Source organism: Protopterus annectens, chromosome 12.part0, assembly GCF_019279795.1.
Source record: "Protopterus annectens isolate FY-2018-M chromosome 12.part0, PAN1.0, whole genome shotgun sequence".
Lineage (NCBI taxonomy): Eukaryota > Metazoa > Chordata > Ceratodontiformes > Protopteridae > Protopterus > Protopterus annectens.
This window is the reverse complement of record NC_056746.1, coordinates 1,147,468,779-1,147,484,398: the sequence shown is the minus strand read 5'-3', so window position 1 is coordinate 1,147,484,398 and position 15,620 is coordinate 1,147,468,779. Positions and strand designations below refer to the sequence as shown.

The following is a 15,620-nucleotide window of genomic DNA, read 5'->3' as shown; positions in this document are numbered from 1 at the left end:
CTCATCTGAATCAGAATTGTTAATCTCTCATCTAATTTTCCTACTACTCTGTGAATTAATGTAGCAGTTTATCAAACTCTCTCTCCAGCACTTTCCTGCAGCATAACAGGAGTTTGATACCATTATACTGCCCAAGGTTGGGAATGTTACCTTAGTTCTTGCACACTGGCAATGCAATGATTCTTCTCCAGTCTGTCATAAACCAAATTAACTTAAAGGAAAGCACTTGGGGAGACTGGTTTCATTTTCTAGAGCTCCAACAACTAAGCTGTGATCCCTTACTGATACATCCAAACAATTATTTACATGCATGAATACTGATGGGTTTAATTATGTGTTTCAGCCACTGATACTGTGACTTCTGATACAACTTAAGTAATGTGAAGGAACACAAGTATGTGGAGTGCCTAGGGATAAGGAAACCATTGGGGGGGAGTGGAATGATAATGTTTTCTTTCCAAACAAACATCTGGGGATACAAACATATCTAGAATAACCGCTAGGCAATGCACAAATTGAAAGCAGGTGTTCAAAGTCTGACTTCATTGAAGCCTGTATGTGACAATTTCTGGCTAAGTGAATACTTGTTTTTGCTGAAGAAGAAAATATTTGAATTTCTTTGCTTTCTGCAGCCTAAAAGCTAGAATAAATGTGAAGCAGGGGTCAGAGGTGCAGAAAAACGTGTGTATTGCAAACTGCTTTAGTTAGTAAATTGCTTCCTTTTATTAATGGACTTACTGCTTGAATGACATGGTTTGATAATCTGTGCACCAAATTGTTTCCAAAAGAAAACATGTCCAAACCCCATTATTTGATATAGTTTGCTTCTATTCAATTGTCATTCATTTGGAAATATTTGGAATTTAGTAATGAATAAAGAATTGAACTATAATTTACTTGTACACAAGTGGTTATGTAACTGCCTATTTTAAGAAGCATATGATGACTTGCTTATGTGACCTTTCTTCATGTTCAAAATGTTGACTTTGCAATGAAAAGCTATGAAATATAAACCATTTTGCTGTCTTGATCTGTAGATAGTGTTATAGTTGCATACAACTTTTTTAAGAGAGCATGTATATTGTATGTTTGTTCTTATCTGTCACTAATTACAGTACAGCACAAAGGCATTTATTCAGTCATTCATTTATTTTCTGATGCCGTCTTCTCCTATCCAAGATCATAGAGCTGGAGCTTGTCCCTGTACTCCTTCTGTCAAGGTTGCAAGACAGGAAATCACGCACACGCACACACGCACACACACGCACACACACACACACACACACACACATCACATCTACAAATAATTTAGAACATTGCAGTACACCTACAGCATGTTCATAGGTGTTTACTAGGCTAATGAACACAAGGGCCTTTTTAAGCTTAGACATGATTCCAAATCTCTGACAAGATCTGATAACCTTGATAAGTGTAATAATGGCCCTGGGAGATGAACCATTTACAGGTTACCTGTTTGTATCAAACACATGGGTGCCAAACCAGGGATGAATTTCCGGTTTCCCATCCAATTGTCCAAGTTGCACTTGAATTGGATTAGGGAGGAACTCTGCTTCATATGGATGGGGAGCCTGTTCCACAGACTGGGTAGTCTCTGGGATACATACCTCTCTCCAGCTGGTCCTATTTATATCACAGGCAAGGTTTAAGTCTTTAGAATGGGTAATTCTGGTACTGTTTGTTTTGTGGATATGCAGGAGGCCCATCAGAGTGGGGTCTGACAATGACCGGTATGCGAGGCATAGATCTCCCGTCAAAAGCCTATAGCAGACAGAATACAGGGAAAGGGCCTTGAGGCAGTCAGCATAGGACATATTACTTATGCTCTGTATTCTTTGTGAGGTGTGTGTGTGTGTGTGTGTGTGTGTGTGTGTGTGTGTGTGTGTGTGTGTGTGTGTGTGTGTGTAAGAGAGAGAGTGGGGTGATCTATTGAGTAACAATAAATATCACTTATATAAATGAGGGTTATCCAGAAGACACATGGCCTCAAAACCGCTAAGAAATACTAATTTATTTTTAAATGGGGAATCAGGATGGGGGTGAGATATTAATACATGTTAATACATGACTTTAACTGGAATTTTAACAAGAATTGAGAACCATTGAGTTAAAGGAGAATTTTAACAAGATCACCAGGAATTACTGTTATTCCATAATAATAGAAATGGTGCTGGAATCACGATGACTGGTAGCTACAAGTGATAGAACTGCTTCGGTATATAATTTGATTGTGTGTGGAGGCATAAAACCTTTAGTTTCTGAAGTACATGCTTAGAGGCTGACCATTGTTTGTTTGCTGCTGCTGCTGTATGTACAGTATGTAGCTTCATTTATTGACAACCACAGTGATGCAGCAGATTGTGTTGTCACCTCACAGCAAGAGGTTCTTCAGTTCGATTCTTGGCTGGAATGCATGCTGTGTGGATACTGCATACACTCCCTGTGTTCACTTGGGTTCACTCCTGGTGTGCCAGTTTCCTCCCACATTCCAAACATGCAGTAGGTAGATTGGACACACTAAATTAGCTGTAGATGCGGTTGTGCATGCAAGTGTATGGTATGGAAGAACATCCACAGCAGGGCTAGTCACCCTGTGGTGTGCACCTTGGCTGTAGTTGATTGCCACTGTTGAAGTGACATTCTGACCCCCATGTGTAAAAATAGGGAAAAGGAGTTGTGGATGAATGTGTGTATAGCATGACTGTGAGACTGTTGCTACTGCTTTAATTGTATAGGAACTTCATCTTTTTCTAGAACTACAGCTCTTAGTGATTCCTATGCAGTGGCCATTTGGATTACTCTCGCTATATTTGCAAGATTCTATAAGAGAGGTGTGATTAACATCTAGTTCTTCCTTTAGGGTTAGTTATAAGGGAGGGTGTATTTTCATGTGGAAGAATGCCTGACAGTTTGTCCCACTGTTACAGAGAATGGATCTCTACCTGCCAAACAAAAAAGTTATGCTCTTAGCATAATGACAGACCTGGAAGAGCAGATCCATGCTCCATAATATTTCCATCCACCTTCCCCTATCTCTTGTGTAGCTAGTCTCAAGTTCCTAGTTTTCTTATTTCCTGTGTATTTGTGTACCTTACCTCAGATATGGAGAGGAGGGCACTATTGTGCATTATTGGAGGTCATTTTGCAGTGTTGGAAAGTTTTACCTACTGATTGGTTCTAATAATTGCCACTCTTAGTTCATTCATCTTTTATGGGGGTGGGCTTGCTTTTCCAGATCTACCATTATGGTAAGTATATAACTTTTGTTTCTATGACCTAAAAGAAAAGAACTACAGGACTTCCTCCAGATCAGCAGAATGTCTCAGATAAATTTAATTCACTAAATATTACTTATCGACTATCACTTTGGGACATGACTGAAAACATTCCTCAGGGTGAATGCATTTCAGTGGTTAATAGTTTGTTTAATAAAATATTGCCAGGCTAAAGTAATAAGTTATCCTACTCTACAAACAGTATGTGAGAACATATAACTGGTATATTGTGCAGTTATACAAACTAAGATTTCACAAGAATGCATTATATAGGTGGCTAAATAAATATGAACAATCTGTATGCAAAACGTTTAAAGAGAATGAAAACAATTTAAATATGTATGCTGCTGTGCAGGAAGGAAGAAGGATCAAAAATCGTCTCAGAGACTTTCAGATACCTCACTGAATCAAAGAAGTTTCAAAGGTTATTTCTTCCAGAAAACAATATGCGCAAAACAAGGCCATACAATCTTATGAAGGTGGTGTCTCAAGGGAAATGTCAAGAAGTATGTTTCTCTTCTGGAACATATGGTCTAGAAAAAAAAACAGTACTGTGATATGGAGGTTAAAGCCCTAACTATGACTAAGACAACCCTTCTTTGATTAGTGGCACATGTATCAAGGTTGGGCATGCTCATTCAAGGGAGGCGGAGGAAGGGGTACTTTCAAGGGGCATACAAAGTGGCTAAATTTCCTTGGTGGTGGCTGGGGAAACTGCTGCTGAGTACTTCCTGAGGGTGGGCAGTGCAGCTTGCTGATGTCAGCTTATTGCGAAAGTGAGAGTTTATAGACATAGTGTACCTGTTGCATGCCCCACCCTACAGGCTGTTACCAGGAGCAAGCAAGGGATCTGGAAGTAAAACACTCCTATCAGTAGTAAGACATTTACCCAGGATGCCTTGATCTCCTCACTAGCCCCAACACTTATGGTAGTTAGCCTGAGGGTAGCCAGGAAGGATAGGTGGACCTGGGGTTTGTGGATAAGCACTAGGGCCTGCTGATGGCAGCCTGAAAGAGACAAAAAGATAAGAAAAAAAGGACATATGTCCAGAAGAATCTGAAATTCTTGAGAGGTGCAAAAGTAAGCAGGTATTTGTTTAACTAGGATCACTAACTATCCAGCAGCAGGGAAAGTAACAAACTGCAGTGCACTTGTGTCACATGTGTACCATCAGCATCTATGTTTAAGTAACTGCTTTTTTAGATCTAGTAGTCCGACCTGGTTTAATGAACCAGCTTGCCAGATTGTTGTATTATCTTAAATATGGCATGTAACGTACTAGTTGAAAGCCTTGGGGGGGGGGGGGAAGCATTACTACATTGTTTACTGCCTTACTAATACTGCACATTGCAATAGAATCTTTTTTTTTTTTTGAAAACAATGTAACTTCATTATTCCATATTTCTTGTTTTTAATTTGCAGATGCTGTGAGAGCACTTGAATGTGATACAAGCCAACAGAATTTTGAACACCTTAAATGGTGTGCTAATACACAGTCAGGACCAAAATACTGCAAAGGTAGTAGTAGTACTGAAGACGGAGGTTTTCCAGAAGTTCATATCTTCAATCTGAAGTCAAAATCATCAGACATTTCAAATCAGGTATGTTTTACCACTGCACCTCTCTGCTTTCCTGTGTTTCATTCCAGCCAGTAACCTGTAGTAAATAAGCCCCTGCAATGTGTCAGTAACATGTCATTGCATGCTTATATACATAAATCCTATGGGTTTCTTGATCTAAATGTTTCCATTCTCCAAGAATGAGGCACTGCTTCTGATAGTACTCCATACAGCCACCTCTACCCTTTTGCCCCATCTCCACTTTGTAGTAGGCTTGCCACTTGTGTGGAAAGAATATGTTCCAGGAGTTCACATATGCATCCCTTGCCTTATTCTGAAAGTCTGTCCCTTAATCCTGGCAGCATAGAATGTGACACTGCCAACATGTTGTTTCCTAGTGTAAAGTTTGAAGAACTTCTGTTTTCCCTATTGGCACTAATCTATATAGGTTCATAGGGTCATAGGTGTTTACTAGGCTAATAACCACAAGGGCCTTTTTAAGCCTAGCCATGCATCCCAAATATCTGACAAGTTCTGATACCCTTGAGAAGTGTAAGCATGGCCTGGGAGATGAACCATTTACAGGCTACCTGTTTGCAGCAGAGACATAGCTGCCAATTTGCCAAACCAGGGATGAATTTCCAATTTCCCATCCAATTGTCCAAGTTGCACTTGAATTGGATTAGGGAGGAACTCTGCTTCACATGGATGGTGAGCCTGTTCCATAGATGGGGTAGTCTCTGGGATACATACCTCTCTCTCCAGCAGATCCTATTTATATCACAGGCAATGTTTAAGTCTTTAGAATGGGTAATTCTGGTACTGTTTTGTGGAATTGCAAAAGGTCCATCAGAGCGGGCTCTGACAATGCCCTATATGCCAGGCATAAATCTCCCCTCAAAAGCTTGTAGGAGACAGAATGCAGAGATAGGGCCTTGAGGTGGTCTGCATAGGTCATATTACTTATGCCCTGTATTCTTTTAGTGAGGAACCTCTGTGGACGTTCCAGTTGTTGGATATGCCTGGTTAGGTACATACCAAAGGGGGCATTGTACTCAATGATAGGTCTGATGAATGCCAAATACAGTGGAACAATGACTTCCTATAAGAAAATATTGAGAGTTTTCATATCAGTCCCTGGATTTTCCATGGAGTATAGTTATACCTCTCAATGTCTTAGTGCAGGAAATCTGGACAAACCCTACAATATAGGGGGTGGGGACAAATGTCCCAAATAGGGACAGATTTTAAATATTGCTCTTATAAACTTAGAAAGCGGATAGAGTAATGGGGTCTGTTTTAACATACATTTTCTGAAGGACTTGAATTCTAAAATTCAGAGGTATGTCATTATTTAGTGACTTCAGTCCTCAAATAGTACAGTTGTGTACTCTTACTGGTGTTTTTTTTTCCACTAGAACCTGGCCTCCTACTTGGGGGCTCCTGACAGGTTAGGGCAAGAAAAACTGATGTAATGGTGTCAGCTGCCTTACTTTATACTACTGACGACCTGACGTCAGTCCTCAAGCGACAGCAACTGACGCAGAAATACTAAGTCTCTGGAATTCGGGCTAGCCAAGGGCTGCCCTTGCAGGGATAACCTAAATGTGATGACTGCAACAGTGAATGCACTCGAACATCTACATTTATGGTAAGTGTACACAACTGTACTTTACTTATCCTGCAGACAGCAATCTGTTAAATGGCTCTGTTCCACTTCTCCATTCATACCTGTCCCAAGTGGGTTACCACAAGGTTCCATCCTGGGTCCCCTCCTATTTAATGTCTTTACCAATGATCTCTATACTTCTTGTAAACAATCATCCCTCATCCAATATGCAGACGACTCAAGTCTTATCTCCATCAAAGACAATATCTCCAAACACCACACACTTACTCAACAGGCCTTCCTATCCATTGAACAGTAGTTGTCTAGGAATCTACTCATTCTCAACCCTAAAAAGACCAAACTCTTATTATTTTTCCCCAATCTCTCTCTCACCTCAAATCCACCTTTACTATTGCTTCCTCTAACAACACTGTTATCCAACCTGAAGCCCACACTAAACTCCTTGGCGTCATCATAAATGATGAACTCAAATTCAACTTGCACATCCTCCAAAGCATAAAAAAGACTCACCAGAAACTTGGTTTACTGTACCGCAACAAATAATTTCTAACTACAAATGCCATACTCTCCCTTGCACAAGCTCTTCTGCTCCCCTCCCTTCTATATGCTGCCCCAGTACTCACCAACATCCAAACTGCTACTTTAAGCAAACTCCAACAAATTTACCACATGATAGCTAGATTTATCACAAACTCTCCGTATAATACACATCACTGCCTTGCCCCAAATACTCTCCACCGGTTAGAATTCCCCCATCTTCTACTGCTTTCTCAACTTCAAATGTTGCACTTCATTCTTTACAAACCTTCATCCTGCCCTGCTCTCTCTTCCTTTATCTTTATCTAGACTCCTCCACGGACTCCCCATATCTCTGATCAGCAAGTATTACAAATCTACCAACCCAAAAAAATAGCTGGCAAACTCCTATATAAACACTCCGTCACCCAAGCCTGGAACAAACTCCCAAGAGACATTTGTTCCATCATTCACCCATCCCACTTTAAAGAAAAACTCAAACTTCATTTACTCAACTGCAAAATATGTCCTTGTCAAGTCCCTACTTAAGCTCCCCACAACTCTACTATAGACCTTTTCAGCCCCTCCACATACAGCTAAGTACTCCACTATTGTGGATACTTATTAAACTCTACAAGCAATACTGTTAGACGTAACTCTTTTTGTAAATATGTAAGTATATTTTTTTAGTCTTTAAAAATATTGATATGTATATATCATGTGTTTGCATTTCTGCTTTGTCTCTCTAACGTTCTTGTGTAACTGATTTTGACCATATTTTTGACTCAGATGTTTGATTCTCTGTAAACTTTTTTTTTTTTTTTTTTGGAGCTTTTCTCCTCGGGTCTCCACTGAAAATGGGCCACAAGCCCAGCTGGACCAACCCGGTTAACAAACGTCAATAAATAAAAATGAAACTGAAATGTATCACCGCTAGCCACATAGCTTCGGTACTTTATTATGATTATCCTTTCCACGTTGTTAATCTTTTGTCTCCCAGGCTGTAAGTGTACTTTATTTATAAATTCTGTCTGCCTGTATTAAAATGTTGTGATCTTAATTATCTGCCCTATGCAATGTGTTAACTATTTACTGTGCATTTTAAGACCATCTGGCCCTTGTCTCGGTTGAAAAGGGTCTTGACAAACAGACAAATATATAAGTAAACAATGCAAAAGATATCAATATACACTTATGTTTCTGATGAACTGCAGGTAAACGGAGCCTGGAAGACTGATTCAATATTATGAAAAATATCTTGCTGCCAGTTTCTGGACTAGAATCATTCACGTCTGTATTGATCTCTGTCAAAAGGGTCTTAGTCATCATTTTCTAGACTGTCTATATTTATGTCACTCTACTCACACAAGCACAAACAGTTGCTTACATACATACAAGACGTGTGTGTGTTCATATATACATGTTTGTTTGTATGTGTGTGTGTACATATGCATGTTTATCCTGTAGACTGAGCATGGGGGAATAGACAAAACAACTGATGTCATAATTTTGGCAGCAAGACTGTTGGCAGGGAGTCTAACTCAGACAAGGAGCCCGTCTCCAGATGAAAAAAGGAACAGAAGAATTACTGGAAGCTTGTTTATATAAGTGGTGCTCCTGGGCAAAAGCCCTCAGGGAGGTTAGGGGGGTGATGAGGTGGTTTATTTTAAAAAGGAATTTCCCAAAGGGAAACAATTGTATCTAAAAAATACACCACAGCTGAAAATAGAAACTACATTGCAGACCTGAGTTGGTGTATTGTTTATAATATCAAGATGTAGATTTCTTGTTGCATTATTTTTCTAATGGCTTGAGTTCTTATGTAATTATTTTCCCTGTAAAACTGGTCTTTGCTATTATAAATATATATGAATGGCTGAGATGCTTTTCAGCTTTGATGATATGCTCTATGGCAAATATGGACACATTTGATATATTTTCTCCTTGTAAAAGTGTTTATAGTTTGTTTAAGGGATGAAGCAGTGGACATTTTATGTACTGTACATTATACTGCTGAAATAACCAAAGTATAGATTATGCGCGCGCGCACACACACATCCACCCCCACATACACATAACCCACACCACATGTACAGACTTATAGGTGTGCACACACACAGGTACGAAACATTATGTACCCTACACACCACAAATATACAGGCTTATGCATGTGCTCACATATCCACACACACACACACACACACACACACACACACACACACACACACACACACACAGTGCGTGCACATTTTCCACTGGTTATGGGTTTAGTCTGCACACCAAGTTCTTCAGATAACATACCAGTCACTCCAGTACATTTCTAATGCTGATGTTATACAAAAGCAGATCTTTTCAGTACCAATGCTATACCAAATAATATCATTAAATCAATATTGCATGTGTTCATGTAGAGCTTAATGACTTTGTATCACTTACTCCCTGAAAACAGCTGTTTTTCAATTAAAGACTAATAATCAAGCTGCACATCCTTATTATTCATTTTTGTATGCTACGATGTACACACTTTCAGTCTGATAATTTAATTTCATTTTAATTCCATAATATGCTTTTTATGCAGTAGCATAATTTCTGTTTCCATCCATGCATACACAGTGGTATGCATCAAGTTGCTGAAGCATTGCTCAAATGCAGTGTGGTTGCATCCCCTAGAATGCCTTAGATTGTTTTCCCACATAAAGTATTTAAGAGCAAACATTACATTCAAGCTGATATGAATGCTGTAGTTATAATTTTTTTCTATTTATAGTATGAATATTTTTATGTAATTGTATACATGCATACTTATATCAGGAAACCTTATTTCTGCAATACCCAAAGCATTATTGATAACAGCAAATACTTTCTAAGTATGAACCCAAGTCACAAATCAAAGATGCAAGAAGTGACAACTACTTCCTGGCTGTTGCTCTCTGACAGTTTTTTGTCTACTCAGCACTAAATAAGCCCTCTGAGTACTATGTGGACACCTTAGTTTAAATAACATAACCTATACATTAATGTATACATTAGGTAAGTAAGGCCTTTGACTATAAACCTGTCAAGATATTAAAAGGTGTAAGATGCTGCAAATACTACTTAATGCTAAATCAATTAACCAGCAGTGCAATGCTGTTGACAAATCCCTAAGAATAGATTGGTATAGCCAGAAATTTAAGCTTTTTATGCCAGATTTCAGTGGTGCTGTACCCCCAAAGGTATGAGTATCTCAATTATGTAATTAAAACTACAGCACTTACATTAAATGTCAGAAATGTTTTTATTATGTAGCCCATAACAGAACAAATCTACAATACTTGAGAAAGAAATGTTTTTTATTATGTAGCCCATAACAGAACAAATCTACAATACTTGAGAAAAAATAGTTTCTATCAGCTTATTGTGCCCTTGTTTTAATCTATATATGTGTATCGTAAGTGGGGGTGCTTTTGTGACTTTGAGTGACACATTAGGTGATCAAACCATAAGTGTACAAAGTGATTCAGCCACAACATCTGCACAGGGTTCCAAGAACACTTGTTTTTTTTCTTTCCTTTTGTTTTATTAGAACCAGATACTGCTTGTAATAATAAATGCATCTCAAAACTGGATTATTTAGTAAGGGAGAATGCAGACAGCACAAGTATGTGTGTGTGTGTGTGTGTGTGTGTGTGTGTGTGTGTGTGTGTGTGTGTGTGTGTGTGTGTGTGTGTGTGTGTGTGTGTGTGTGTGTGTGTGTGTTATATGGGTTATAGTCACTAATCTAAATGCACCTCATCTAAATGATTCCAGTATGAGTTGACAAAAGTGAATGCACCGAGGACTGGAATCATCGAATTGCATTTGCTGGAAAAAAGGCGTTTTTAAAGGAGGGCAAGCCACACACATACACACGCACACATGCAGTATATATAAAATATGGTTCACTATCAAAATCAGGAATTACACATCTCCGTATAGTGTTACATCAAAATGCTTGTTTTCAACATCTTGTAATATTGAATGAAAGTGATCAACTTTATATTAACGAAAATGAGTATACATTCGCTAATATGAAGTTGACATTCGGAATGGAGATCTCAGTACAATGCGGATTGTGAAATTTATCCTTTTCCTCACTGTAATGCGATCTTGGAGTTGGTATATATAATAAGCATGAGGTGTTGGGGGCAGGGGGGTTGACCCCCTGCAAAAAACTAAAAGGAAATACAGGTGCTCTAAAACAGAAGTTAGGGTGTTTGAATGTCGATGACTGTGTTTATCACGTTCGAAATTTGTTGCATACGAACTTCCTAAAATCGACATATGCAGTCAAGTCTTTTAATCAAAAAATATTTTACAATTCCTGATTGATAGTAAACTATATATAGATATATATATATATATATATATATATATATATATATATATATATATATATATATATATATATATATATATATATATATATATATATGTATATATATATATATATACATATATAAATATATATATATATATATATAAGATAATGAAAAAGACAACCGGGAACACCCAGAAAAGCTTTTAATATTAAAACATTAAACAGTAAGCACTTTCATCACCTGTAGTGACTTCTTCAGACATGGAATACCTATATGTGTATATAAGTAGATATATATATATATATATATATATATATATATATATATATATATATATATATATACACACACACACACACACACACACACACACACACACACACACACACACACACACACATGGCAGAATCAAATCTGGTAGAAAATATCAGTCAAAATTCACATTTTATAGAAACTTTGATAAAGTAACATCCAGTCTAAAACTAGGCCAAATATTTTATTTCTACTACAAGTTAATACACAAATTTCTAAAACACACAAAGGAGAAAATAAAACTATGTTTTTTTTTGTTTTGTTTTTTTTTTTTTGCAAAGGCCTGCCCACCCTAACAATGCATTAATTCCTAACACCAAATATGGGAGGGCTTTACTATCCTGGGTGGGCATTAATTCACTGATAACTTTCACTGTGGGGGCATTATTACACTTATAGAATGGGATATTTGTTAAATTGTTTTGTATCTTTTTTTTACAGTTTTTATGTAAAATGGTTCCTTTTCCTAATGTTTCAAATTTGCTGTAGCATATGTAGTTGTTGGTTGATGTATTTTACACCCAAAGTATGTTATGTAAGTGTTTAATGTCCACACACACACACACACACACACACACACACACACACACACACACACACACACACACACACACACACACACACACACACACGGACAGCAGTTACAGTAACTTTGTTGACTGACTACACCTCAGATGTCTCATTGTGATCAAATGAATGAAAAAAAATACACACTGCAAAGTACTGCAACCCCCATGCGTCTTAACTGTTCCTGATTTTGCAGCATAGTTTTGCTCTGTCCATTACAGAATGTTTGATTTGCTGGCAGTCACTGGGGATTACAGTCGGACAGTAATGTCAGACATTAAACTTTCATACTACTTATTATTTAGACAATTTATTTGTTGATTGACATTTCATTACCAGGAAAGTCCGACTGGGTAGAAGTCCATTTTCAGTGGATGCCTGGGGAGAAAACCTCCAAATTATTACAAACATTTTAAGAACAATAATTTTACAATCTTCAGAAATAAAACAAAAACATCTGCAGTTTAAATAATTATAATAAATTAGACATACTATAAAAAAATTGGTTAAGAATCACTAAAAGTTATATGATAATCATTTAATATTTAAAGAAATTGTAGACCATTTGTAGAGAAATTAAGGGTAAGTTAGTCTAATGTAAAAAGGAACTGCAATATGAAGTAAGGGAAAAACAGGTTTGTGTTATATTTATAAAGTAAGAGAAGAGAATGTCATAGAAGTAAAGAAGTGAAGAAGGGAGAGTAAGAAGGAATAAGAAATGATAAGGTACTTGTTCACATTTAGAGATATAGTTTATCCTGGTTTTGAGCAAGAACAGGCTAGAATGTCAGTGTGTTTTTGAAAGATGGGAGAGTGTGTGCTGATTGATAGATACACATAAGGAGTATCGTGCCTTAGCAACCCTGTACAAGCACAGACAATGCCCAGCAGATTTGATAGGGTTGTAGACAGACCGGAGTTTTTGGTCACGGGATCACAATGACTGAGTGGGAACATAGCTGTGTAGAATGTTTTTTGGTGGTAGACAGGCAGATGGATGCTGGATAATTTTATAGGTGGTAAGGAGCTGTGTATATGTTAGCTGATGAGGCAGTTCTAACCAATTTAAGTTTTTAGTGCTATACAGTGGTGGGTTCTGAAAGGGGTATTTGCTGCAAATTTAGCAGCTTTGTTATAGAATTTTTTGAGTTTTAATTTTTGTGAAGCGTGGAGGTTAGTAAGGATCGGAGCATGATAAAGAAGAGTGGGAAGGAGATGAATAGCAACAAGTGTAGTCTCAGTTGTGCCAGTGAGAACGTTTTTGGCTCTGTAAAGCATCCCTAGTTTTGATGAGTTTTTCTTATGCAATTTTGCATAAGTAAATCGAATTTAAGATTATTGTGCACTGTCACCCCTAATAATTTGCTATGAGAAGTGACTTAAATGGTTATATTATCAAGAGAGAGGACTTTAACTTTTTTTTTTCATGAAAGAGGGATTTGGGGTAATGCTGTACAGTTAGCCCATTCTCTAAACATATGTATATATATATATATATATATATATATATATGTGTGTGTTTGTGTGAATGTATGTATACATGTAGATACATACGCACATGCATGCAGACACACACACACACGATTCCTTTTGCTTACTCAGGTTTCGGCTGCTCATGGCTTATTGTCATGCAGCTGAATTCTCATCCATGTATCCAAATATACTTAAGTATACACACACTGTTTAGGTAAATGCACTTTCTCCAAGGTTATGTGAGCTCTTAAGCACTATACATATAATTTATGGGTGTGAGGGCAGACCGCTTACATTGTAGGGTACAAGAGATCTTGCCTTATTGCAAAAGTCCCCTGTTTTATAACTTGCTGCTGATTGTGAGTGTACCATAACCCAAGCAAGCAGCAACATGTTTGTGAAAATTTAGCATTTGGTGTTTGAGTTAATAAAGTAGATCTTCTCTTTCTTCCTCCTCTCTCCCTCTCTCTCTCTCTCTCCCCATGTATACGCATACATACATAGAGTTTCTGAATACCCACTTAATTTTTTCACAGCACCACAGGGACGCGATAGCTTATCCCAGACCTGGATGTATGCATGTCCTTTATACTCATTCCCTAGTTTGAATTCACCACTTCCTGTGGAAAGCTTTTTCCATACATCTATATTCAGGTGTAAAACATACATAAATAACATGCTTCCTCTTATCACTCCAGAGTTGCCCACCATTTATTTTTAAATTGTGGTCCATTCTTTGAAAGGAGCTATGTTTCTGGACTTTAATTTACATTGGTGTGTCTATTGTTTCTCTATATTGTTTACTTTCCTCAACAGATCTTTAAGGTTATTGGCTCTGTCTTTGTATCCTTACTGCTGCAAGCCCAATAACAGGCAATACTGTCCTTATTCTATACAAAATTATGCCCATGTCTTTAATTTTATGTACAAATGGATAATGTCTGCTTTTAAACCGTAAATTTTCAGTAAATATATATATATATATATATATATATATATATATATATATATATATATATATATATATAGATATAGATATCTTGGCTGGGGTGCCTTCTGTGCTGAGTCTGCATGTCCTCCCTGCATCCGCGTGGGTTTCCTCCGGGTACTCCGGTGTCCTCCCACATTACAAAGACATGCGTCTGGAACTTTTCTCCCCAGCCCGCCGCTGAAAATTGGCTTCATTCCAAGTCAGGCTTTCCCAGTAAACAAATATTAAATAGATAGATAGAGGTGCACTATATTACACCAAATCATCTAAAACCAACTGCAAAAACACTGAAAACACAGAACTCAACACACTAGCAAGCATGTGCCAAGAAACAGCCAGAGTCCATACAAAATCTAATTTTTTTAAAAACATACACCCCCACACCACATGCTTATTATATATTCTAGCTCTGATATTACACAAACACGAGGTAAGGGCATATTCCCCAGCCCTGGAAATTCTGTGATCTTGCACACCTTCTGTTTAGCTGCTTATTCAATCGTATGCAGTCAACTAAGCAGCTGTTAACCTGACACACGATTGACCATTTCATTTACTCACACGAGCATATACACACACATACATATATGATGTTAATGAGAATGTAAGCAATGACTCCATACCACATGTGAAATAAGTAACTGGTCGTGCTTATGAAGCCACATCATAGATCAGAGGTAGTTTCCTCATGGTTCTCATTTAATGATTATACAACATTGGTAGGTTATACATTAATGTATGACACTGCTTGCCTTTTTGAGTGGTCTGTTTGGTTTTATTTTATCTTTATCAGTAAAGAGAACCCTACAGATTATTATATGCATTTCCATGCTGGGCTGTTTCTCTATCACAAAGTGTTTCTTACAAATTCCATTACAGTTGTATTTCTTATCTTCTGGGGTACACATTTAAACTCAAGGGACATGTCTGATGACTAA

The 15,620-nt window shown here is 37.6% G+C and overlaps 2 protein-coding genes across 6 annotated transcripts in view; one reads left to right on the top strand and one right to left on the bottom strand.

Annotated features, from left to right (window-relative positions):
- LOC122817037 (transient receptor potential cation channel subfamily C member 4 associated protein) overlaps window positions 1-15,620 on the bottom strand; it is a gene marked incomplete in the record, with an annotated part of 2,826,501 nt that overhangs the window by 1,621,139 nt on the left and 1,189,742 nt on the right.
- ENG (endoglin) overlaps window positions 1-15,620 on the top strand; it is a 730,651-nt gene that overhangs the window by 157,013 nt on the left and 558,018 nt on the right. For all 5 annotated transcript variants that reach the window (XM_044090171.1, XM_044090170.1, XM_044090172.1 and 2 more), the window contains exon 3: window positions 4,717-4,895. In XM_044090171.1, coding sequence (XP_043946106.1) covers window positions 4,717-4,895 — 179 coding nt within the window. The remainder of the gene's footprint in view (window positions 1-4,716; window positions 4,896-15,620) is intronic.